Source organism: Perca flavescens, chromosome 5, assembly GCF_004354835.1.
Source record: "Perca flavescens isolate YP-PL-M2 chromosome 5, PFLA_1.0, whole genome shotgun sequence".
Lineage (NCBI taxonomy): Eukaryota > Metazoa > Chordata > Actinopteri > Perciformes > Percidae > Perca > Perca flavescens.
Genome location: NC_041335.1, coordinates 29,672,695 through 29,699,252, shown reverse-complemented (window position 1 = coordinate 29,699,252; position 26,558 = coordinate 29,672,695). Strand labels below are relative to the sequence as shown.

The following is a 26,558-nucleotide window of genomic DNA, read 5'->3' as shown; positions in this document are numbered from 1 at the left end:
TGCAGCACAGAATGATGGTCTCGTTGATTTTAAAATCGGCGATAAAGCAGGGGTTGTTTTAGGACGTGGCTATCATGTGATTGCCAGTGAAAAGTGTGTAACATAACGTAGAGTGTATCCTCCCTCACTCCTCCCTCTCGTCTAAAATCATAACATTCGCAACCAGGATGGCTGTGCCTGTAACGGCAAACTCGACGACTCATAGCAGATCTCCACAAACCAATGGGTGACGTCACACGTGCTCTGTCCATTAATATTAGGCTTAAACATATGAGCTCTACACAACTTTTAATTATCAATACATCAGGTGTTTTTAAGGGCCTACTGAATATAGCAACTAATGAATTTTATGTTGCATTTCCACAACTCTGCATTAACATAATTGAGTTCAATACAAACAGCATGTTAGGGAGTCCCTGTGTAGCTATTATTTCACTCTAGGAGCTGCTGGAGTAAAGGTAAAGGTAAAAGACTTATACAGAAGCTATCAGCTAACAGCAATGGTGGAAATTCACAAAGTACATTTCCTCAAGTATTGTACTTAAGTACAATTTTGAGGTACTTTACTTGAGTATTTCTATTTTATGATACTATACAGTATACTTCCACTCTACTACATCTCAAAGGGAAATATTGCATTTTTTCTCCACTATAGTATACATGAAGTTTCTTCTACACAGCAGTAGTAAAGTAATTAAAATTAGCTCCACCATTACCAGCTGCAACATTAAAGTGATAACCACATGAATGCATAAAAAATTATAATCCAATAATATATAACATTTTGAAATGGGCCTTTCCGCATAATGAGCACTTTTACTTTTGGTACTTTAAGTATATTTTGATGATAACACTTTTGTACTTTTACTTAAAGGTCCAATATGTAAAATATTTACTGTAATAAATCCAAAAAGGACCACAGTGCATCATCAGATATTAAGGAAACATGCTAAATTGAAATACTATCTTTTCTGACAACAATGCTAATAAGGAGTATTTTCTCCTTTTGAAATTTAAGTTCTGTGACGGAATTTTCTGTTTATGTTTTGGCCTGTGTGTTGTTATCAACAGCCCAGTTTGACAGCTAGGCCGGGTTGCCAGATATAACGTTACCTGTAAAAACCTAAACCCAGCGCGCTACAGCTGTAACGTTAGTACAGCCATGAAAGCAGCAAACAACGAACAGGATCAACGGAAACAGATTCTACCCGACCTAAAAAAAAATGATGCGTCTAGCAACATTGTTGTGTAACTATTTTAAACACTAGCTGTCAGTATTACATATTGCACAATTAAGCAAAGTTTTGAATGCAGACATTGCAGAGTATTTTTACACTGTAGTATTGCTAATTTTACTCAAGTAAAGAGCTGAATACTTTTTGCACCACTGTTGAACAGCACAAGCAGCTTACATTAATGTTACTGGAACAAAGCTACCATCCAGATAAGCTTCCAGGGCATAAAGCTAATTAGCAGAACTAAGCTACTGCACTAGCAATCTGACGTTAGCTACATTAGCATTGTCACACACAAGTTACATACAATTCACTTGACAGTCGTATGGCAGCCTTGCCTGTATGTTTCCTGCACATAATTTAAATGTGTGTTTGTTTCCCTCACCTGGAGCACCAGCAGAAACAGGAAGTAGGCATTAGCAATCCTCTGGAACTGCTCGAACAGGTTAAGAGGTAGGAAGGTGAAGGGGTTGTACTTGGAGGTCTTGATGGCGTTTGTCTGAAGGGGTGTAAAGGAATGGAGGAAGTGAGAGAAATATAAGATTATTGTTAAATCCATATGTGTAAACAACGTCATTTAAATGAATATATGGGCCTTTTCAAGATATTTTAAGCTTTACATTTTAGTGAGAAGAGTGCGTAGAAGTGAGTAGTGATCAGCCAAATCTTAGGCAAAACATTGTACGATAGCGCAACAAAAAAAACAAATAAAACACAACAGCCGGGTTGCTGGTGACATAAACTGGCTACAAACAGACAATGACCAGTAGAAAAATAAAGTCTGGTACTCTTTGTGTTAGGCCAGTGCACACTGTGTTTATATGAATTCATAAAACCTTCATAATGGAAATCGGTCTCTATGCATCCGGCATGATAAGACAGAAGCACGGTGGGTAATCAAATTCATGGCTTGAACAAATATTTGCCTATGTTTGTGTTCCTTTGAATATTCAAAAGGCCAGAATTTCATTTCAGGGTGTTAATATTAACAGACAGATGGACTGTTAATATTAACAGCTTATAAAATGTTTTATAAGGTGTACACCTTATAAAACATTTGCAAAGCATTTCTTAAACTTGACTTGTTCACATCGAAAGTGTTCCAACTGCAAAGGTTTCTCCCCCAAGAACTTTATTTAATATAATGCAGTAAGGCTTTGAAGCATTCTGTATTGCTTTCAAATATTTATTCTCCTGTAGATCAACTTTTACAGATTAACAAAGCTATAATCCAGATATTTTTTCAAAGATATATTCTGAGGATCCCTAATCTTCTCTCTAGTTCTGTTTTGGTCATATGTAGTCTCGTATTGCCAGACCTTCCTCCACAGCACTGCAAAGGAGGGTCTGGCTAGTCCACACAGCATTCTGGGATTGGAGAGAAACGTGCTCTGGTTTATTGGCATGTCTTTAAACCAATCACAATTGTCATGGGAGCCCCGGTGTAGCTGCAGAATAGCCTCGGGAAGGAACTTGTTTTGGTGGAACTTGTACATTCAAAAGTTGTTTTAGTTGTGCAACAGAAAACTCAGATTGGACAGATAGTCTAGCTAGCTGTCTGGATTTACCCTGCAGAGATCTGAGGAGCAGTTAACCATAGTCCTCATAAATTGACCGGAGTTTAAAATTCTAACAAGAAGAAAGCGGAAGGTAACGGATGCCCGGCCGAAAAGGACATACGGAGGAATTTCCGGCGGCAACAGAGCATTCCCGAAAGTGGAATATCATGGATATAGAGTAGGTCATAGGTGTCATTTACACTGGGGACATGTCCACACCACTTTTTGAAAATGGTCACTTTTGTCCCCATCACTTTTTTAAAGCAAATTTTCTGAAAAAATAGAACATAGAAAACACAATGTGGAATATGTTCTGAATGTGCAGAAAGTTTTGAACATGAGCAGAAATCTTGCTGAAACACATCTGAGGAATTGAAGTCCAGGGTTTTATGAATGAATGTATCATTGACGTAAACAGGTGCCGCAAGCAAATTTAAAGAGGTTAGTTCCACAAACAAAAGACACAAAAGAGTAAAGCATGTCTAAATGTGTTTTGACTCAGCAGAGATAACATTAAATAAGAATGAAAGCCTTCATTGGGCATTGCAGGTTGTCGTCATGCGAAGAAAAATCCTTGAGAATTTCATGAGAGTGTAATCTGGTGGGAAGCATCGGCTGTGTGCCAGGTGGATCTTATCAGGAGGCTAAAAGCTCGGGAAATGTTTAGGGACTGTTCGTTATTTATTTAAGGAGCCAGCAGAGGAGTTTTGGGACCTTTAGCCAAAATAGATATGACCCTCCAAAACAATTTGGAAAAAAGGCATGACCCTCCCCCAATAATGTATCAATACATTCTGCACTGGTTTGCACTTGGAAAATATATACCGATTATTATGGTTTTTATACAGCCATGACATACGTGACTAAACCTCTGCATTCTCATCTGACGCCTCACACTCCTCTGTTATGGTGTGGTGGCCATTTCAGTAGATTTACTCACTAACGTTGTTGTGGAAACACAATAAGCATGGAAACTAAATGCACACTTCCTGCATTTCTGCATTACTTCAAATACTAAGTTACTCCTCTAGTAAACTAGTATTCACATGAAATAAATTTAAACAAAGTGGAATAAACGTTAATCCAAATCTACAAAAAACCTGCAATCAATTAGTAAGATGACATCAAATGTGGCATTTAGGAAACCTTTATTGCATCCTTGGCACTGTAAGATGTCCAGATAATGCAACAGTCATTTTCGTTTTATGCGTCCTGCTGCTCCCATCGTAAGCCAGGAAATATTTTTTTTACATGGAAAAATATGCACCAAACAAGCCACTTTGAAATTTTGCTGTTTCATGAATACAAAAGTTGTGTGACACCACCCCTGCATCCACTGTACATCCCCTTCTATTTTAGATGTTTTGTAGAGGACAATAGAACCTCACATTGATAAACTGTGTGAGTGCAAGAGTCACCAACAACACCACATATTAATACTTACCGCATATTTAAAGGAGAGGTTGTACTCGCGGTCGTTGGCGCGGAGTTTCCTCTCCAGCTCTGATTTGAAAAGACAGACAGTAATTATCATCTTGAATTTTTATGTACTGATATCATGGTTTCTATAAGTTTGATCCAAAGCACATCACAGTACAGATGCAAAATAGAAAACAAACCCCCTAACCCCAACATATGTGCCAATATGTTGGCACATATGTTAACAATAATTAAAGGTCCAATATGTAATAAATCTACTGTAATAAAAAAAAAAATGACCCCAATGTGTTTTGGCCTGTGTGTTGTTTTCAACGGCCCAGTTTGACAACCAGGCCGGGTTGCCAGATATAACGTTACCTGTAAAAACTTAAACACAGCGCACTAAAGCTGTAACGTTAGTACAGTCATGAAAGCAGCAAACAAACGAACTGGATCAACAGAGATAGATTCTACCCGACCTAAAAAAAATGCCATGTTTCTAACAGTTGCGTGATCAGAGATGTAACAAACCCCAGGTAAATATTGGAGATGTATCTGAAAGATGGAGACAGCTTAGAGCCCAAAAGGACGCCAAGTTGGCTAATTTCCTCCTGAACAGGTAGCTAAACATTAGCTTCAGGCTAATTTATCACAGCTACTAGGGATGGGCATTTTATGTAATCTCAACATTTGTGTGACAATATTGAATTTATAGCTAGAGTACTCGAGTTGGTTACTCGCAAAAACAATTGAGACACAACAGGTAAAGTGATCCCGACTGGTCCTGGCTAACGCCGCCATGCTAACCCTGGTAATTGCTAACATTACCAGAGGACCAGGCAAGCGGCCCACGGCTGTTTACAGCGTGTAGCCTGTTCAGCGGCCGTAGCCGACAACGGTTAGTTATTTTAAGCCAAGAGAGGGGGGCTGTAAATCTGGAAGAGAAGACCCTGTGTTTGCAGTGTGTTTAGCGATTGTTTCTGTAATTCTAAGCTAATAAAGTGAGTATTTCGGTCGGGTGGAAAAAGGACAACAAGGTAGTGGTTTTTTTTGGCGGTCCCTACTGTAATTCTAAGCCAAAGAAATGTGTCTGTCAGTTGGGTACAGAGCTCCAAGTGAGCACAGGCTTTTATGACTGTCAATATAGCCAGCATCTAACGTTAGCTACTCCGCTGTGCTGTGGAGTAATGTCTGGCTATGTGAGACAAGCGTCTAACACAAGGGGGTAAGCTTCGCTTCAGAACGCGAACCTCCGATGGCGCCATTTTGTTGCTACAAAGCGATCACCTCTTGTTAGCATTACACTGACCGCCATTTTTTTTTTTACGTCACTTGACTGCGAATAACTTTACATCTGAAGCGTTTAAAGACTCTATTTGTCCATTGTTTATTTCTAAAGAAACACGATAATGTATAAAAGGCTCCATTACGTTGTACCTCACGTTATAGCTCCGTAGCAGACGTTTTTGTAAAAATAAGCTAACGATTGTGTCATAACCAAGTGACTTACTGTCGCACAGTAGAGGAATTACCGTATAGTACAGGAGAAGCTCGCAGGCAGTTTCGACTTACATGAGCTGTTTAGGTTTAATTACTAATGTTAACTAGCATGTTAGTTAGCAATAATTAGCCTGTGCTTATGTTATCTCCTTACATACACCTACAGTCTCCGTATCCGTAAGATTGGAAATGATTGAGATTTCTCTTGTCACAGCTACCAGAAGACTTACAACTTTCAGACACGTTGCTCACGTCACATTTACGTTGTCTCTGTCAGTTGGAGGCTGCGCAGTAAAGCAAGAGATCACCGGAAAAGTGCTTCTAATAGCCTTCACTGGTCTCCGTCCAGAGCAACGGGGTCTGTTGGTCCATTATATACTGTCTATGGTCTAACAACATTGTTGTGGATGCTGCGGTCTCAGCCTGGCAACCAACGTCAACTTCAAGTCTGGGGAGGAGGGCGCGGGGGAGACAATTCTCTCCAGTATTTTTAATTTGACTGCAGTAACTATTTTAAACACTAGCTGTCAGTATTAGATGTTGCACCTTTAAGGCCAAGGCATGCCCTATTTTAAAATAGTAATGCATTGTGAACTTTCCCAGGCGGGAATTTTTTTCGATTATTTAGACACCACATTAATGTAGTACATTCACGCTATCTCACTATTTTACGAAAGTGGAAAAATAAATTGTGTATCTGCCCCGTGATTTGGATTTGTTTTAAAATGGCCAATGCTACACCCTTCCACCAAGTTTCATTGAAATTGGGCCAGTAGTTTTTTCTGTAACCCTGCTGACTCTCATTTCCAGCTTTTACGTTTTGAAATTAAACTGTGAAATATGAAAAGAAAATCAACTAAGCTGGTAAATAAAGTAAACACTTTACCTGTTAAACATCAGCATTGTTAGCATTGTAATTGTGAGCATGTTAGCATGCTAGATCAAAACATTGCCTCATGTCTGCAGATTTTTACACACACACACACACACACACACACACACACACACACACACACACACACATATATATATATATATATATATATATATATATACATACACACATATTGTTTTCCAAGAATAGAACAGCATACTCAAACATCAACCTTATTTGGTGTTTTTAAAGTATATTATAGCCTAGTGTCTGGTTTGAGTATACTTAGTTTTGTAATTTTTCCAGTGTGAAAACACTTTACCGGCCAGTATGCAGTGTGGATTTGGGAGATACAGGTAGCCCTGTTCTTTAATTTTCTATATGCATTTTTAACTGTTAACTTTGCAAAAGCAACATGTTTACTGTGTCTTCTTGTAGCAGGAAACACAAGATACATTGCAAATTAGTATTATTTAATACATTTATTTTAACAGTTTTTTTCGCATGTTTGGAGCTTTCAATAATATCGCTTCATCAGCAGATAAAGTTGTCATGGAAATGTTCAATTCTTTTCTGAGCACTTTATTCAAAACTTTAATAACATCATAACTTTTGTTGTAATGACAACCGGGCAACTAATTCGGCTGAATGAAATCCATGTGGTCTTACCTCTCTCTTTCTTCCTAAAACAGTCCATGCCAAAGAACGTCATCTTCTCTTCCTGCTCTTCTTCCTGCTATCTATCCATCATATCAGTCTGTGAAGAAGAAGATACAGCTGTTACATAATGGCTGAACAAAGGGATAAATCTGAGTCACCTAATATTTTCATCGCCAGGAAATCAACACACACACACACACACACACACACACACACACACACACACACACACACACACACCCCAGACTGTTTACGTCAAACATCGGCTTTCTCCTGGAAACTATAGAGGTTAAACATCATTGCTGTTAAAGTGTAAATGACTTAATGCCTGCCAGCTGCCATTAGGACATTTTCCGTAATGTGCTCTATGAGGTAATCATTCCCCAGTCCTAAGGTTTTTTTTAAAACTAAGGTTAGCAGGTTTTAGGTTCCCAGTACAGCTGTTTTTAAAAAAGACTTTTATTTCTAAATGGAAAAGTCTATCAGACCAAGTAGGGAAGGTGTACATACTGTATCTAATTGGTTTCTCATTAAAGGTACAGTGAGCGTTCACTAAATTGTTACCTTTAAAAGCTAGCCACCAAGACGAGGTGGCTGAGTAGGTTAAGGCGATGGACTGCTAATCCATTGTGCTCTGCATGCGTGGGTTTGAATCCCATCCTTGTCGCATTTCTGTTCACAGCATTGTGCTATCTTTGCAAACATTCTCCATTATAACAACCCTCTTTGAAACAATAAGTTCAAATTTATTCTTTGGAAATGTTCTCTTTCTCATTGATGTGCTGAGATGAAACCAATGACTTCAGAGCATTTACACTTCATTGAGCTAAACGTCAAAAACATCGGAACTGGACAGTAGGATGAGCATATAGAGAGGAATGTGTGGTAACTGCAAGACATGAGTGTGTGTATACAGGGAACATGCTGAACAAACAGCCACAAAGATTTAATAAAAAGTAAAAAAGAAAAAAGTAGGGAAAGACTCAACATTGTTTAACAGCCACAACAGCTCAAACAGTTTTGAGCTTTGAGTCTGTTTACGTTTGTGCCACTACACAGCGATTTATCCACCTTCTACTTCCCCCTTTTAATCCAAACATTCTTACTTCAGGTTTGCATCAGCCCTCAGACCTTTAAATGTTTTTCCCATGTAGGGCAGAGTGACTCAGAGGGAGGCTCCGCTCTCAGGCTATACATCCACTTGTTCAGCTATCAGCTCTATCTGACAGTAAGAGTTTCAAATGAAGAGCCATGTCTCCCTGTGGTCTGTCTCAGCCGAAACGTTGCTGTTGGTATGCCACTGTTATTTTAGTGGCTTTTTCTCTTACAGCCCTGACACGCCAAGCCAATAATCATCAGTAGTCACCTGAGGTTGTTGCAGTGTGCCACGCACCACGACTCTTTACCAGTGGCCCGAAACCCAAATGCTGAATCTAATTAACTGTTCCAAGCCAGTGGTTCCCAACCTGGGAGTCATGACCCCCGCGAGTGCCGGGTTGCAAACTAAAGTGTAACCAGTGCATTTCCTCAAGTACTGTAACTTTCATTTCCATTTTCTGCGGCCTTTATGCTCCTATCCCCAAAAATTGTACTTTTCACTGCACAACTTTTATCTGCCAGCTTTTCATAAACAACCTGTTACCATTTCATTATATATGATGCACTTTCATGGATTTAAACTACACAACAGTATGTAAACCAATTAAAATAAAAGCCTTAATATAAAAATGAATTATATAAAATATATAATATCACAATAAATCCCATTCAAAGCAGCAAAACTAAAAAAACACCCTGGTTCTTCATTTACTTCCAGGACAAAATATTTACGAGCTCTCGTAACTTCTTTTCTTACTCCTTTCTTGCTCCTAGTGCATAACTAAGTATATTTACTAAATTAGGCTACTGTACTTAAGTAAAGTTTTGACATACTTGATATACCTGATCATTTTCATTTTCTGCTAATCTATACTTGTACTCCACTACATTCCAGAGGCAAATATGGTATTTTTTACTCCACTAGATTTTATTGACACATACAGTTACAGTCCTGCAAAAACACATATGATATGATGCAGTACTATACTATTCAGTATACAAAGTATCTCAAATAGGCTCCACATTGACGATCTGCAACATAAAAATGCTCTGACATGTATTCGTTAGTGACAAAAAACAGTAGGAACCTTTCTGCATATTGAGTACTCTAACTTTTGATACATTTTGTACTATTTTTAGTTGATAATAATTTTGTAATTTTACTTCAGTAAAATTATGGAATCAATGAGTTTTTTCAGAAAAGGTAATAATACTTTTACTTTTTTAAGGATCCGAGTAGTTCTTCCTCCTCTGACTGTAACCAAGAGTATGTTGATTCTGTGCAAACATAATGCTATATGTTGTTATAATGAGAACAGTTTTTTTTGTTAAAACTGAATACTTTGGTATGCCGTGATAATGACAAAGTTATGTCATAATTTAGAAAGTTTTGTCATAATTTTAGACATAGCAGGATTAACGTATTTCTCTGCCCGCCCGGTGTTTTGTGTGTTTTTGCAGCTGTGCAAAAACAGGGATAATTGTACAAAAACCACAAACTGTTTCACAAAATTCACCAGAGAAAAGAACTTAATGAAGTGCAAATGTTGTCAAGTTTGTCTGCCCATGCTGAGGATTCCCGGACAGGAAGCGATGGTATTGAGCGTTTGTTGCCAAGGTGACGTCAGTGCTGGAGCTATAAATACCAACTACATGTGTTTGTTGAAGAATGTGTGTTTTTTAACAGGAAAACACACACACGCACACAAACACACACACGCACACACACACACACACAAGCATGACAAGCATGTGTGTTTTGTCTGCATAATTGTTTTTGTGTGCATTTATCTGTGTTCACATGTTCCCTCTGGTGTTTTTGAGTCTTGTGTTAGTTTACATGTGCAAACCTATTAACACAACTATAAATACTGAAGACACACACACACACACACACACACGCACACACACAGACACACACTTGTTACCGCCCACCATCCACTCTTTGACAAAGTCCCACCATAAAGACGCCTAAGCAAACAGTCCACCTATTAATTCACTCTAAATTACCCACCCAGTTTATTCCACAGACAAACACAGATTAATGTGACCCGACACAGAAAGCCTAGCCTGGTTTAAAGGAAGAAAGTGACTTTTAAAACTCACTGCAGTCATCATGAAGATTTAACTAGGCTTTAAATTTGAATGTCAAAATGGTGTGCACTGTTGAGTTTTGGGGAGTTGTTTCAGAGTTTCACATTCTTGTTGGTTTTGGCAGATACTCAGACTTTCCAGGCTTTACTACAGCGATGACACAATACAGAGACCAAAACTGTTTTCCGGTGAAATCGTTATGGGGATGGTGGGAGGACTAACACAGCTCTCAAGTGAAAGTTATTGCTTGTTACCTGCATGTAATATCTCCTGTGTTAGAATACTTTTTTAAACACCACAACCAGGGTAAGTTAAAGGATAATGCTGGTGTTATTTGAACATTTAACAAAGGATCAAAACCATCAAAACAAAGTACGTGTGATATTTAGCCTAGTTTATGGGCTAAAACATAAAAATACACAGCTAGTCCTTTACTGTAAGATCTCAGTAAACTGTAAACATGGTATTCTGAACTCTATATCTGAACTCCATCCAGATATGCTGTTTGTGGTGTTTAAATAGATCATAAGGTTAAAAACTGTTCAATAGGTGGGTACATCGGGTACATTTAAACCACCTTTATCTATTAAAGCCGCTGATGTTTTGAAAATGTCCTACTTCTTTGTCTCTGTTTTTATTCACACACACACACACACACACACACACACACACACACACACACACACACACACACACACACACACCAGTTTACATTTTAAAGTGAAGGTTGCAAACACTGGGATTAATGCTATTCCAGAGAAACAAAGGTGGGTAACAGTATCCCGTGTCACAGCCACCTGCAACTGGCTCAACAGGTCAGAGGTCGCGCAGATGAATGGGTGTCTTGTCCGATTAATGATCTCTGGTTTCTCAAACTGAAGCTGAACAGTGCTCTATTATCAAAACTGACCTCTTGTTTGCAGCTGAAAGAAGCAACCTTTTCCTCTGAGTGTGTGCGTAGACAGGTGCCTGTGTCCAACTGGCTAAAGAGCCCTTTTGTGTTGTGTATGGTCTCTGTGTTTTGGGGTTTTGGACAGTTTGTCTAAGAAAACTTTTGAATTTGAAGAATTTGAAGATACCACCTTCGGCTATAGGACATTTTGATGGCCATTATTTTTTCAAAACCCCAAATTGTATTTCAAATTCAAGTTCAGAGAATTGGCAGAATTGTGCAGCCTTAACAAACATTATTGTCTTGGGTTCGAATATCACTCAGAAAGTGAGGAATAATACATGTTTTAAGCTTATTTGGTGGAAGCATGCATGTTAAGGGCCTAACATGCTGTATTTGGTCCTCAAGCATATTAGAGTCACCATCATTAATAACGTTGTTTTAACGCACACCTCCCACAGAAAGAGGCCGCAAATACTTAAAAACAACAGGGGAAAGATCGGAGTTGCATAAAAGTTGCATACAAGTTTCCGTAGATCAGCCAATCACACAACAACCTACAGTAACAGATAAGCCAATGAGCACAGCTGCTGCATTTTCAGCATGTTTCCTCTGTCCCTGTGTGTTTTGTCTAATAGCAAACAGAGCTCTGGATAAATGAGGTCTATTTTCAAGGAGGAGGAGGAGGAGGAGGAGGAGGAGAGAAAGGTGTGTAGAGGAGCTTTTGTGTTTCCAAGACAAGAAGAGAGGAGTCGAGGGGCAAACGTTTCTAAAAGTTGCTGTTCATGCCTTCTTGTGTTCTCCGATTAAACAAAGAGTTTTAAACTTTAAAGGCTTCTCAGACCACAAACATTAAGGGCATGGATAAATTCAGAGACAATTGACTGCTAGGCCATCCACCCCTCCGACATAAGAGCAAGAAAAAATGACCACAGTACTAATTTCTGTTGCCGTTTTGAGGCCCTTATGGTTATTTTGTGTCTTTTGTAGCCATATTTTGTCTCTTTGAGTATCTTTGGGGTCATTTTGCATCTTTGTGGTGGTTTTGCATCTCTTTGTGGTAATTCTGCGTCTCTTTGTGCTCAATCACGACAGCCCTACTTTAAACTAAGCTTTGTGACTTTCCGACAAAAAAGTGTCAAGTGTTTCAAACAGAGGCTCTGGCTCAGATGGCCCCCTGGCCCTTTAGGCCCCGGAACCTGAGCCCGGTAGGCTCATTCAATAATCCATCCATGATTAAAAGGAACCACAGAAAGTTGCCTGAAAGAGCTACTTAATAAAGCATCCAAAAACTCTAACAGTGCTTTCGTGAAACCTACAGAAACCTTGCAGAGAAGTTTTTATTTAAATCTTAGATGAAATCCTAAAATACAAAGACCTGGTTTAGTTTTTAGAGCGCTCAGCATTCCAAAATCTACCAGGCCTACGTTTTCTGGTACATCTCCATCAGCAGGTACTTGTCTTATCAATCTGCCATAGCTAATAATAGCTGGCAGTCCTCACTGTATTCTTCAGAGCAACTCAGCAATAAAGCCTATAGAGTGAAGCAGAGCTGCAGTTACCGCTAGTTGCTCGGCAGAACATTAATCTGCAAATATTTTGATATTAAAATAAATCGATCATTTAAGCCTTTTTTTGAAGCAATAATGCCTAAAGTGATGATTCTCAAAAGGGTAGAACTGGATCATTTTGCATGTTTTACATCATCGTAAATTTAATATATTTTTATTTTAAAAGAAGACGTTTGATCATGTCAATTTTTTTTTTTACTGTTTTCTGATACTCTACTCACAAAACGTCAGGGATTTTCGGGTTTCGGGTGAAATTTCAGGATGAACCTAAAATCCACTACAACCTTTACAGGTGAACTTAATGTGACCTTCTCTAAACTTTTGAATGTGCATGTCCAACAGTTCAATGTTTCGGTACTTTCTGCCCAACTTGCTGTTCTCTAACAAGGAGCTTAACGGCAAAATTCACAACAGGTGTTTGATCGATGAATTGACCAATACATTTCCTGGTTCAATTAGAATTGGTATTTAAACAGTCCTCCTCATCATGATGTTCACATTTTGATATCATGAGACCAAGACGACGCCTAACAATTGATCAACAACACCTCGCCATTGCGAGGCTTCAAACAGGATGTTGTCAGACGGAAGTGGCCGTTGAGCTTAGTCACAGAATGTCATCAGCAGGTTGCAACAGAATAACAGAGAGACTGGAAGAGTCACAAAAAGGTAGAGAAGTGGACGCCCATTGGCCACATCCCACACTGATGAGCGCTTCATCGTTAACAGTGCCCTGCAGAACCGGATGATGAATGTTGCTCAACTCCAGGCGCATTTAAGGGAGGCGAGAGACACCCAAGTGTTACGTCAGACCATTCCAAACCGTTTACATCAGCGTGGTCTGCGTGCTAGACGACCTGCACGGGTACCTGACCACACCACCAGGCACAGGCGTCATCGTCTTGCTGGACGAGGGACCAGTGGGCCTCAGTGCTGTTCTCTGATGAAAGTCGATTCACGTTGAGCAGAAATGATGTTGGAGACGTCAAGGAGAGCGCTATGCATCATCCCGCTCTTGTCAGCAGACGGCCCTTTGGTGGTGGTGGTGGTGGTGGTGTTACAGTGTGGGCAGGTGTGTCTAGTCAATACAGAACTGCCCTACACTTTCTTAATGGTACATTGACAAGCCCATACTACCTGAAAAAAAAATCATGAATTCAGTCACTGTGCCCCTGCATGAACAACACAGGCCTAATTTCATCTTCATGGACGACAATGCTCCAGCTCCTCGTGGTCGCATCATTAGGGAACAGCTGCTGGAGACTGGGGTACCTCAAAGGGAGTGGCCTGCACTTTCTCCAGACCTGAATCCTCTAGAAAACCTATGGGATCAGTTGAGTCAGCCATGTTGAGGTCTGTAACACTGTACCCTAGAACCCCAATGTCCCGAGGGCTGCCTTTCAAGAAGAGTGGGGTGCCATGCCTCAGCAGACAATAACTCAACTTGTGGACAGCATGAGACGTCGTTGTCAAGCTGTAATTGATGCTCAAGGGCACATGACAAGTTGACATTGACATTTTTTGTTGTGGTATACCCACCACTTTTGTTTTAATATTTCTTTTGAGATGAGGAAATCCCCATTGCATGCTTCTACTTAAATGCCCTACTTTCATGATATTATACCACTGTAGCTTGAACTTTTTACATTTTCCATGAATTTCATCCGAAAGCCAGCTATCCCTAACTTTTTGTGAGTAGTGTATTTTATAGACCAAACCAAGAAATGAATTAATCAAGTGAATGATCTCCAGGTAAATCAATGATGAAAATAGTTGTTAGTTTCGGCCCTGGACTTTCATTTATTGAGTCCTCAGAATTTCCCCGTCAGCTTCTCTCTGTCTTACACAGTACATCCTGTTGCTACTGAATACTTCAGATCATTGGCCAATGCAACCTTTTAAAAGGAAAGCAGGGGGAATATTGCACAATATCACAGAATCAACACTGAAATACCAACTGTTCTTTAGAAGCAAACCTCCCTCCCGTGTGAGAACTGCACACTACTACTGTTGATTTTGCAAAACACTTCAAATTGGGCGTCTATGTTGTTTTACCATATCTGCCTTCAGATTTCAGCCTAGAAATATATTACTGTGACAATTGCAGGAAGTAGCAGCGATAGCAAGTTAATTTACCCAAACAGCAACTTCTGTGAATAATAGGGCTCGTTACAGTATGCCATTAAAACCGGGGCTGTGAGGCAACTCAGACGGTTCCTGAGTTTCTACTTAAAAAACATTACTTAAACGATAAATTGGCCACCAAAATAGTTGTTGATTAAATGTTAATTAAAAAAATTGTTTTAGTTCTGGCTTATTTTGTCAAATCAAAAAGCGTGTTTTGTAGAGAAAAAAAACAATGCAACATCTGAAGGCACCTCAAGGATGCTCAGTGATTAAGGACAGTTAAAACAACAGGACGCTGCAGAGATTTAAAGCAAACAAACTATTTTTAGACTGTTGTCTTTTATTTTATTAATGTATTGTTACTCGGTGTATCTAGGTCATACATAAAGTACAGAAATGAGTGAAACCTATGCTCTGAATGTCACCTACCCACAATTCAACCACATTATCAACTGGAACTCACAACCTCGCACCCTGAGCTCAGGGTCTATGATCTGTGGTGGAGCTGGAGATGTTATGGAAAACCCACTTTTTGCAGAGTGCATGCTACCTGCTACTGAGTTGTCTGATTTGATGACATTTAAAAGGCTCAAAATTGCCCAATGGCCAACTGTCAACCTGTTGTTTCATCCCTCTTACACCGTGTTTTAGCACTAGCAGCACTTTAACAGAGCAGCAGCTTCAGTACTCTATCTCTGTCTACATAGGATGCGTTCAGGGACAATATTGAGTGTAGGTCACCCACAGAAGCCACAAGATCATTGTAGCACTTGTAAAACAGAAGAACATAGACTTAAAACTGCATTTAGGTTCACATTTGCCCATGTATAGCGCAAGCGAAATGCTAGTTGTTACACAGTCTGAGCCTACGTAGACAGCTTGATTGCTTAAAATACTAGAAATGTGTCTGTTCCGTCAGATGAGTCTGAAACGGATGAATGAAAAATGCAGTTAAAAGCGGTTAAATACAAGCCACTGAACAAGGCAAAAATAGACACAAATGTGTGCTCATGCGAGCTGAAAATGCACATATCTCTTGGGCTTCATAAACATACAGAGATGAGAGGAAAAAAATAGAGAGAGAGACTGGAGGGAAATAACAGAGAGAACCAGAGTTTAAGGTTCTGAGTTCAGTCACAAGCTGAGCTGAACACAAACAGACATGTCCGATATATGTTGCTAGCAAGTATTAGCGTACAGCTAACGTACAGTTGGTACATTGGATGTTTGGGGCAAATACACGCAAACAGTCCAGTGGTCAAAATCTTACAAATGGTGCAAGATTCCAAATCTGCTTTGGTTTCTGAACATAGCTTTTGTTGGGAAGCCAAGCCAGGCTAAACATTGTGGTAGTTATTTGCATTGAAAACATTGCAGTTTGGCAGAAGACTCTTAAATCTGGGATGTAATTAAAGATTGCACCACAAAAACAGATTTGTTTTAAATCAAATGTAAAATGGCTAAAACATACAAACACATTGGTATGATCTGTGAACACAACACTGTTATACATTCAGAGAATGCAGACAGATTATGTTCTGCTCCATTACACAAAAATATAAGGCATGTTTGCTTCTGTAAATCCAAAACAAATACCGGACAGTTGTAGGACTTTTAAGCTCTCACCAAAATGTGTCTCAGGCTACACTTAGTATGGAAAACTGTACCAAAAGGTGGCATTAAATGCCATTCAATCACCAGTTTTCCACTATTTTATTTGGACAACGTTCTTGTCTGCTGCTATTTAAAACACATTTAACATGGGTATTTTGCAAAATTTTTGTTAAACGGAAAAGGGGTTTTGTAGAAAAATATGTTGATTGTTTTGGCATTATTACCAAACTGCAGGTATCTTTTTATTAACTTCAAATGGTACCCATCCTTAGTCAGTTAACAGCAACTTGTACCCAGAAAGTTAGCTCATACCTGCTTATTTGACTGTACTTGATCACAAATTGGAACAATTGTGATCAAGTACAGTACAGAAGATGCAAAGAAGCACTCTAATTCTCTAATTCTTTTCAGTTGGAGTTTCTTTATTCTCCAAATTTTAAAAAGTGAATATCTCAAAACTGAAGATGCTAAGCCGAGGCACAACTTTGGGTTTTGACTTCCTGTGTGAGGGTTAATGGTCCCTTCTGTTTCACTGTTTACTGTGGCACTCAACCACACAAACCATATCTGCTTTGGCTTGGTGGTTTTTCTACTAATTTATAGCCTCAGCTATGAACCTTGACCACAAAAGACAAAAACACATTCACTGTATACAGGGCAAAAAGGCATGTAGTCGTTATTAGGATTCTATAGTTGCAGCTTATACATATTTTCTTAGAAATTAGTATAATGTAACACAAAACAAAGCAATTACCTGTTAATTCCACCACTGTAAAATACTAATTTCATTAAATGTTTTAACAATTGCAGTAATGGAAAGTAACTAAATACATTTTACAATTTTGAGAAACATTTACTTTACTTGAGTTGTCTTATGCTACTTCATACTCCTACTATCCTGCAGTTATAGGACAACTGTAGTTACACATTCATATTTTACATTCAAACATGTGATAAGCTCATAAAATAAATTACAAAACCTCTCGCAGTGCGTTGGGCTTCTTTTGTTACAGGTTTCAGATGTCTATGATAGCAGTTCCAGTTCCAGAAATATATTTCCTGTAAATACTGTTAGAGGCCCAAAGGAGGTACAATTATCCAATATTTCATAAAAAGCTAATATTAGAGAAAAAAGGAAAAAAAAAATAGATTTGTGTATCATTTGTGATTTGTCTCATTATCTTTTCTCCCATTAATCATCTTCTGACCTCTCAGATTTATCTCGTGACCTTTGAGAGGGGCTCGACCCCTAGGCTGGCAACCACTAAACTAAACTGAACTTTATGTAAAGTAGTTGAAACTAGCTCCACCTCGAGTAGCTACAACAGTAAAATGCTGCTTTTACATTTATCAGTAACAATAAAATAATAATGTAATATCTGACAATGTATCCATCGCAGGGGCCACGTATGTTCACTTTTTGGACTTTTGAATGCATGACTTTTACTCGTAATGGAGTATTTTTACATTGTTGTATTGGTACTTTGACTTAAGCAAAAAGGTTTTGAGTGCTTCTTCCACCGCCTCCGACCTGGACAACAGAATCAGCTTTGATCTAACCGACGACTAGGTTGAATAAACAAACAGAAGTTAATGCACTGACCTTGTTCCTGTGGGTTACTGATTAATGACAGTGTTTTCAGTAAATCTAACTGTGAGTAAATTAGGAAGTATATCATGTGAACTTGTGATCACAGGATTAGTCACAGCTCACAAACTCTCTCATTTTTCTCTGATTCATGTCTGGAAAAAAAAAAAGAAAATAAGTCCTAATCAAAAATAATACTACCACTGGGAGAAAAGTTCTTGCATGTTGAGAGAATTCTGCCTTTGTTAACATTAAAAACTGAAGTGATTTGTGACTCTGATGCGTGGATGAATAGAGATGTCGCCTGTTAAGACCTCTTTCTCCACTGATGATGAACATTGACAAAGCAAGAATGGAAAAGTGAGATGCCGTGTGACACACTGTATTGTGTCAGTTTTGACACAATACGGTGTCGTGCCCCGAGCGCCGCACCAAAAGACCTGAAACAATCAAACTCTGAATAATTCACCTGACCCCTCAGGAACACAGAGCCACTTCTCCTCTCATCTTACACGATAAAACCCTGACATTTTGATTGACCTTTTAAGCTTAATAATCTCCTCCATGTGCAATAAAGACTCAGAAACAGCGGCATATCAGTCTAACAAAGAACAACTTTCAAGCTCAAAGTTGCACTTTGATTCATTTAGATTCAATTTTATGCACCACTGGAAGTTATTGATTGAGATCCGATTCAAGGATTTACTTTACACGAGCTTGTCAGAATGTTCAGTTTAGATGAAGTTGCTGAGTTTCTACTTTATCACTCATTTTCTGTCTAATTAACCAAACTGATGCAGTTTATTTTTGCTCGTAACACATACAATCTGCCTCTACAACCTTTACATTATCTTACTCCTCCAACTTGTTCCCACGCTCCAATTCATGACCACATAAATTCCTCATTTTGTTGTGTGTTGCTTTTGTAAAATACTTCTCCTTTTTAACTTTTAATCTATTTTTTTGTTATGTCAACAGTTTTTTGTTCTCTATTGTTTTGTGTGTTGGTCCACAGCTTTGGTTCAGACTAAAATAATTCAACAATTACTTGATGGATTCACATGACATTTAGTAAAAACATTCATGTTCCCCAGAGGATGAATCCTACTGACGTTGGTGATCCCCTGACTTTTCTTTTATCACCACCACCAGGTTTAAATGTTCACTAATCCTGTGAAATATCAATATCTCAAAGTCTACTCAATGGATTGGCAAACAATTATGTAAAAACATTCATGTTGCTCTTTCTGGTTTCTTCCAGTCTTTCCATCAAGGGTCTAAGGATAGAGGGTGTCATACTGTAAGCTGTACAGCTGGCTGTTCTCATTAACCAATCATACATATACAGTAGCTACGAAAAGTAATTCACTGTAATTTGTATGTATTCCAGGTACAGTATGTATTACTGTAAGTCCTGCATTAGTCTATATCCACAATGTTCCACTTCCGGGATTGCTCCAGTGCCGCCGAAATGTCCGCCGGATGTTCTTCTTTTCGGCCAGATGTCCGGTACCTTCCGCTTTCATTGTGTTGGAATTTTAAACTCCGGTCAATTTATGAGGACTATGATTAACTGCTCCTCAGATCTCTGCAGGGTAAATCCAGTTCAGACGGAGCGCTGGGCTCCGTCCAGCGCTTAGCTCCACCAATGACGATTGTGATTGGTTTAAAGAAATGCCAATAAACCAGAGCACGTAGCCAGACCCTCCTCCACAGCGCTGTGGAGGAAGGTCTGGCAATGCGATACCCGCATTTACTGCCGCTGTAAGGCAGCGACGGCTAATGGCCGTAGTACTAATGACTGGAGCACCTAGTATAAGAACGCGACAATGCGAGTAAGGAGGAGGTTGAGGGAGTGGATGGACGGGCCCAAAAACACAGGGTGTTCAACATGGGGAGCAGAGTTTGTGTCCCAGAAAAAGTTAAGGGGGAACACACAAGACTTTAAGCCAGGAAACAGACATTTTTTTGTCTTCTACAATTCATTTTGGTGCCTAAACTTATCTATCAAGTTGCCATTTTGTCACCTCGCGATGACCGTTACCCGGTTGCGTGAATAACCCGTTATGACAGTTTTCCCCGTATAGCCTACATGATTTGTAAAGAATGGGATGAATGACGGGAGTAACTCTACCTACGGTACTTTAGGTGACGCTTTTTCTTTCAGTTGACCTTTGTATATTTTTTCTCCTCGTCCGTCCAGTAATGGGTCTTCCTGATAGAACTTCATCCATGTCAAAGTCCTCAGTGGGTTTAAAGGAACACGGCGACTTATTGGGACTTTAGCTTATTCACCGTATCCCCCAGAGTTAGATAAGTCCATACATACCCTTCTCATCTCCATGCGTGTCGTAACTCACAGATCCTGGAGGTAACCCGCTCCATCCAGCCTACTGCTCCCAATAAGTGACAAATTAAGTTTTAGTTTTTGGCTCTCTTCAATATCCTGTTAAAACCACTGCAGCGGAGTGGGGAGTGGCAGTAATTACCTACGGAGCATGCGCTGATGCGTAACCTTTTTTATTTTTATTTATTTGATTGGGACAGTGCATGTTAATAAACAAACATGAAATACATGCATGTAAACATGCCGGATTGTAGCCAAGGGCTAATTTCCATCCGTAGTCCCACGTCCCAACCTGAGTTTACCCTGGTTAAGTACTGTATAATTCACAAATAGCCCGGTTACTAAAGGAGTTATCTAGGTCTGTTAACCGGGATATGAGAACTCCAATTTTAGCCGGGGTATTGTGTTTACATGGCGCTTAAGAAACCGGGGTATTGCCTTAAACCGAATATAATCAGATTGTTAAACTGCATGTAGGCTTAAAAACAGATGTGTTTCCTTTTCTCTGCATAAATTACAGCATTACAGCATATCCAGTTGAGAGATGTCAGCATGACTATAGGTATGAAAAGTAATAGCTAGAAGAAGAGAAGCAGATGTTTTAATGTTTCAGGTGGCTTTAAAAATAAACTGTCTCCAAAGACACTTGGATGTACCTAACCCCAGTGTAAAGAATGTTAACATGTCATAGCAGTACACAAAAATAGTGATGATTTTATAAAGGCACATCAAACAAAGTTAATTAAAATGTATTGTATTAAAGACATTCAAGGGGCCCCTGTATTTATTTGCTAGACCCCTGTGTTTTCAGCTGTGCAAAGTAACTAAGTAAATTTACTCATTTACTGTACTTAAGTACACTGTCGAGGCACTTGTACTTTACTTGAGTATTTCCATTTTCTGTTACTTTAAACTTCTACTCCACTACTACTTTATTTTGATAGCTTTATTTACTAGCTACTCGGCGGATTAAGATAATAAATACAAAATATGAATCAACTATTAAATGATGATGTATTTTACAGATTTAGCTACCCCACAGTACATACAATAGTTAAATGAGCTCCACCTTTACTAGCTGCAACATTACGTGATACAGTAAACACAATAGTGCATCAATAATTAAGCTATAATCCAATAAATGGACAAAATAATGAGTACTTTTAGTTGTTGTGCTTTAAGTGTTTTATGATGCTAATTCTTTTGCACTTTTACTCCAGTGACATTTTGAATGCAGGACTTTCACTTGTAACAGAGTATTTCTACACTGGAGTAGGCCTATTGCTATATGTTTACTTAGGCTAAGTAAAATATCTGAGTATGTCTTTCACCACTGTGTGTTGTAATGTCTCCTTTCAATCAGATAAGAAGTTAACAACTTAATATCAACACATTACTGTCTAGCCCTGAATAGAAAATGATCTGCATCACTAACAGATAGGCTACAGGATATGAATAAGTAGTCTACATCACCGCCTTCCGCTGTACAATGCTACAGAAATCACTCATCATTTCTCACTGCTAAACCGCACAATTTACTTAGGTAGGCCTACACACTTAAGTATCTGTAGTTTTCACATCATCGCTACTCCCACAAACAAAGGTGTAGTCATCTTGACGTAACACACGACAGACTGCAACCTTCATTTCCTTTCAAAACATGGAATGCAAGTGTTGGCAACAGAACATTGCTGTACAGAAACAACAAAACACTAATGTATATAAAAAAAGAGAGTTTAGGTTAAAAAAAATTGCCTGTAAGGCGTTTCGGAGAAGTTTGTGCAAAAGAGAGCTCCGTTAACCCAACACAAAACCAAGGTAAGTGTAGTTGTTGTGGAAATATCCACGGTGAGTGTAAACTTTGTTCAGAAGTAGCCTAAAGAAAGTGTAGCAGTGGCTTTTCCTTTTACCTAACCCGGACGTATGCTACTCCCCCCTTTAACTCAGACTTTCATTATTTCCGTTACTTTTTAAGTCCATGACTCCCCGGATGGACAGCAGAGGCTGGTGAACTTAGAAATGAAAGAGAGACAATAAAGCAGAGAGTGAGGAGACAACGCTGGCCCATATACTACAGCTTCTTGTTCGCCTGTATGCCTTTCTCTCTTCCTCCTCCATCTCTCTGCCCCCCCTCGAAAATCCGTCTCAGCATGTCAACTACCCACTTCACCTTAACGCCTCCAAGTTCAATAAAAAAAAGGCGAGTGCGCAGCGCGTCTTCTTACCGTGCGTCCTAGCTCTGTGCGGTGCGTCCTGCGGCCGGGCTGCGAGTCGCCAGCTGCAGTCCTGGAAAGAAACAAGAAATCTCCTATAAGTGAAGAGAATTGAGGGCTAATGTTTTTCCTCCTGGCTTCCCACCACCCGCCTCTCCGATCCACTCCCTCTCTCGTGCTCTCCCCTCCTCTATTTTCTCCACTCCTCCCTCCTTTCTCTCTCCACTCCTCCACTTTCTCCACCCGTACCCTCCTTTTTCTCTTCACTCCCCTCCCTTGGGCGCAGCGTTTGCTTTTGTATCTGTTCAGTTAAAATTCAACTATTGGCATTAAAACACTTTCCATAGAACCTACTTAAAAAAATAAATAAACTTTTAGCACAAGTATGAGTGATGCAAAGGGGTAATTAGGAAGTTTGGATCAACTAAATGACCCAGTTGGTGAACTTATAAAGGAAACAACCACACAAACTTACACAGCTTCACCTGCACTGATCAGTTCAGTTTGGAAGTAGCGGTGGAGGAAGTATTCAGACCCTTTACTTGAGAAAAAGTACCAATACTATTAGTTACTGTGGAAATACTTGTCTGTCACAAGTAAAAGATCTGCATTGAAAAATGTTACTTAAGTATAAACATAGACTACCTAAAATGCAGGTGAATGTCCCCTGTGACTGTTATACTATATAATATATTGTTACGTTATTATTACTCATGCATTGATGTAAAAGCACAATCTTGCTGTTGTAGATTAGGAGTAGCTCATTTATAACTATTTTGTATCAAACTGCAACTAATGATTAATGTCATTATGGACTAACCTGCTGATTATTTTCTCCATTAATCAATTGATTGTTTGGTTTGTAAAATAGCACAATTACCCTTATGGTGTCCAACAACCAGTTCAAACCTCAAAGTCATTCAAGATGAATCAAGATCATTAAAATAGCCTTGTTAAAAGCTGGAAACTTGGAATCATGACATGGCATGTATATATGCTTAGAAAAGGACCTAAACAATAATCAAAAAAGGTGCCAATTCATTTTCTGTCAATCGGTTTTATTGATGAATTGACTACTAGTTTCATCTCTACTTGTATATTCGGTAATGCATATACTTTAGAAGCTAATCTCACTTTTTTGTGTGCAAAAGTTGAGTGGAGCTTATTCTGTAAAATGTGATGACTTCACCAAACTTTATGCAGAATGATAACTAATAATAATAATAATAATAATAATAATAATAATAATGGCTGTTTCCAACAGAACGATGAGGTAGATGTCAATCAAAGTCAAAACACTAGTTAGTGTGTGTGTGTGTGTGTGTGTGTGTGTGTGTGTGTGTGTGTGTGTGTGTGTGTGTGTGTGTGTGTGTGTGTGTGTGTGTGTGTGTGTGTGTGTGTGTGTGTGTGTGCACAGGAGAGTTGAGGTTTTACATACAAAAACTACCAAATGTATAAAGGTCATTAGCATGTGATCCATCTAGACCAGCTGCATTACAATGCTGCTTATACTTAAATGCAAAGTAACCATTTAAATGCAGGACTTGTGCAAGAGTATTTACTGTTGTATTGCTACTTTTAATGAGGTAAAACTTAAGTTTCTTTACACTGATATTCCCCCCTGTTCTTAGCTTTCTGTTCGGTTTCCTCTAGGCCTCTGTAGTGTCTCTTCTGACCCCCTGACTGAGGTTTCAGTTTCCTGGAGACCCAGAGGAGGAAACCACTGTGCTAAAACCCCCCAAATCTACTCTGTTTCTTAGGTAGGCTACACCAAGCTAAAGCTAATGTAGTCTAATACAATGGCCCTGCAACAACAGTCACAATGTTCAGTGTTTGTGAGATGATCTAACTACATGGTTACTGTTATTTCTATGAGTTAACTGGATTTCATTTGTGAAAACACTGAGCATGAACATAGACTGTTAATATAGTCTATGAACGTGAACCATGTTTCGTCAAATAATGACGTGACCACAAGGTGGCGCCAATATGCCTAAAAACACATTTTTGGTTAATGTTTGATATATTTTTATGAAATATGATGCATTAATGATTAAACTACCAATAATAATAACTCATTAGCATTTGTTCCATCTAGCTACAACATTACAATGCTGCTTTAATCTTGAATTCTGAGGTGATTCAGCTTCATTGTTACTGTTATTTATATGAGTTAACTGGATGCAACTCAGTACAAATACACATGAAGAAGAATCATATTTATCTGTAAAAACACTGAGCTTGAACCAAATAATGATGTGACCACAAGGTGATGCAAAATGCATAACACGTCTTTGGATTATCACTTTAATATTTGTTTAATGTTGATTTATTTTCTTTCTTTCATCCCATATTCACTACTGAGCTCCCAAAGAGACCTTATTTATATTTAGTGTCCCGAAAAATGGTTCTAGCACAGAATACAATTCCCAGTTGTTGGTATAGTTACTTCTAAAAAGTTGCAGTTAACTTTTACCTTAGAAACAGACTTTTTGTCACCTTTCTGTGAGTAAAACACTGGTGTGTCTCTATAGATCAGTCAGGGCCGAACTGGGTGGATGATACAGAACCTGGATGTCTTTAAGGATGATGTCAGGACTAATTACCTCTTTATCTTCTTCTCCAGCCTTGTTTTCTTCTTCTCCTTCATCTTCCTCTTCACCATGGTAGACTGAATATACTCAAATACTAAAGTACAATTTTGAGTTGTTGCACCATAGCATTTTCATTTTATGACACTTTATTCCTCCATTACATTGCATTTCAAAGTGACATATTGTCTTTTTTTTTACTCAACTACAGCTTTAGTTATTAGTTACTCCCAGATTAAGAATTTTCATACAGAACATGATCATTTTATAAAATATGATGTATTGTTGTAAACACATTGAGCTGTCAGGAAGGAGGATCAGAACTCAGGTGTAGACTGGAGTAGGTGGTAAAGAATCTTATTTTATTGAAGCTGTGAGTGTGGGCTGGAAGTTGGGGTGCTGGATCTGAAGATGGCTGGACTGGCAGTGTGGGTGCAGGGTCTGAAGATGGCTGGACTGGCAGTGGGGGGTGCTGGGTCTGAAGATGGCTGGACTGGCAGTGGGGGTGCTGGTCTGAAGATGGCTGGACTGGCAGTGGGGGTGCTGGGTCCGAAGATGGCTGGACTGGCAGTGGGGGTGCTGGGTCTGAAGATAGCTGGACAGGCAGTGGGGGTGCTGGGTCTGAAAATGGCTGGACTGGCAGTGGGGGTGCTGGGTCTGAAGATGGCTGGACTGGCAGTGGGGTGCTGGGTCTGAAGATGGCTGGACTGGCAGTGGGGGTGCTGGGTCTAAAGATGTCTGGACTGGCAGTGGGGGTGCTGGGTCCGAATATGGCTGGACTGGCAGTGGGGGTGCTGGGTCCGAAGATGGCTGGACTGGCAGTGGGGGTGCTGGGTCCGAAGATGGCTGGACTGGCAGTGGGGGTGCTGGGTCTGAAGATGGCTGGACTGGCAGTGGGGGTGCTGGGTTGTGTTCCTCAGTGCGGCTGCAGACTTGCTGTTCCAGTGCGTGGCTATCGGCAGCAGAGGACTCTGAGGTTATTTCTGAGAACAGAGATCTTCCAGTTAGTGCCGTCAGGGAGCGGAGCAGACAGGAAGTACAACAACAACAAGAAACTAGACTAGATCCAACTCTCGAAGGCTGGTGAAAAAGCATACTCAGTGGTAAGGAACAATCCAGCAGGGAGAGGAAAGTCAGACTGACATCTGAAGGCAGATGATGGAGCAGGATGAGTAG

The 26,558-nt window shown here is 39.4% G+C and overlaps 1 protein-coding gene and 1 non-coding gene across 5 annotated transcripts in view; one reads left to right on the top strand and one right to left on the bottom strand.

The window, feature by feature from the left end:
- The window catches only part of LOC114556018 (phospholipid-transporting ATPase ID), a 48,697-nt gene extending 25,768 nt beyond the window's left edge, over positions 1-22,929 (bottom strand). Inside the window, exons 1-4 of one of the 4 annotated variants that reach the window (XM_028578837.1) lie at positions 22,804-22,929; positions 7,257-7,344; positions 4,239-4,297; positions 1,621-1,734 (exon numbers count right to left, since the gene is read on the bottom strand). In XM_028578837.1, coding sequence (XP_028434638.1) covers positions 1,621-1,734; positions 4,239-4,297; positions 7,257-7,299 — 216 coding nt within the window. In that variant the 5' untranslated portion in view covers positions 7,300-7,344; positions 22,804-22,929. Of the gene's footprint in view, positions 1-1,620; positions 1,735-4,238; positions 4,298-7,256; positions 7,345-20,365; positions 20,463-20,560; positions 20,674-22,803 lie in introns of those variants that run through there. The other 3 variants (XM_028578838.1, XM_028578839.1, XM_028578840.1) reach the window with 3 other exon arrangements.
- trnas-gcu (transfer RNA serine (anticodon GCU)) lies at positions 7,832-7,914 on the top strand. The gene has a single exon. It is a non-coding gene; the product is annotated as a tRNA-Ser (tRNA).
- Positions 22,930-26,558: the final 3,629 nt, after the last annotated feature.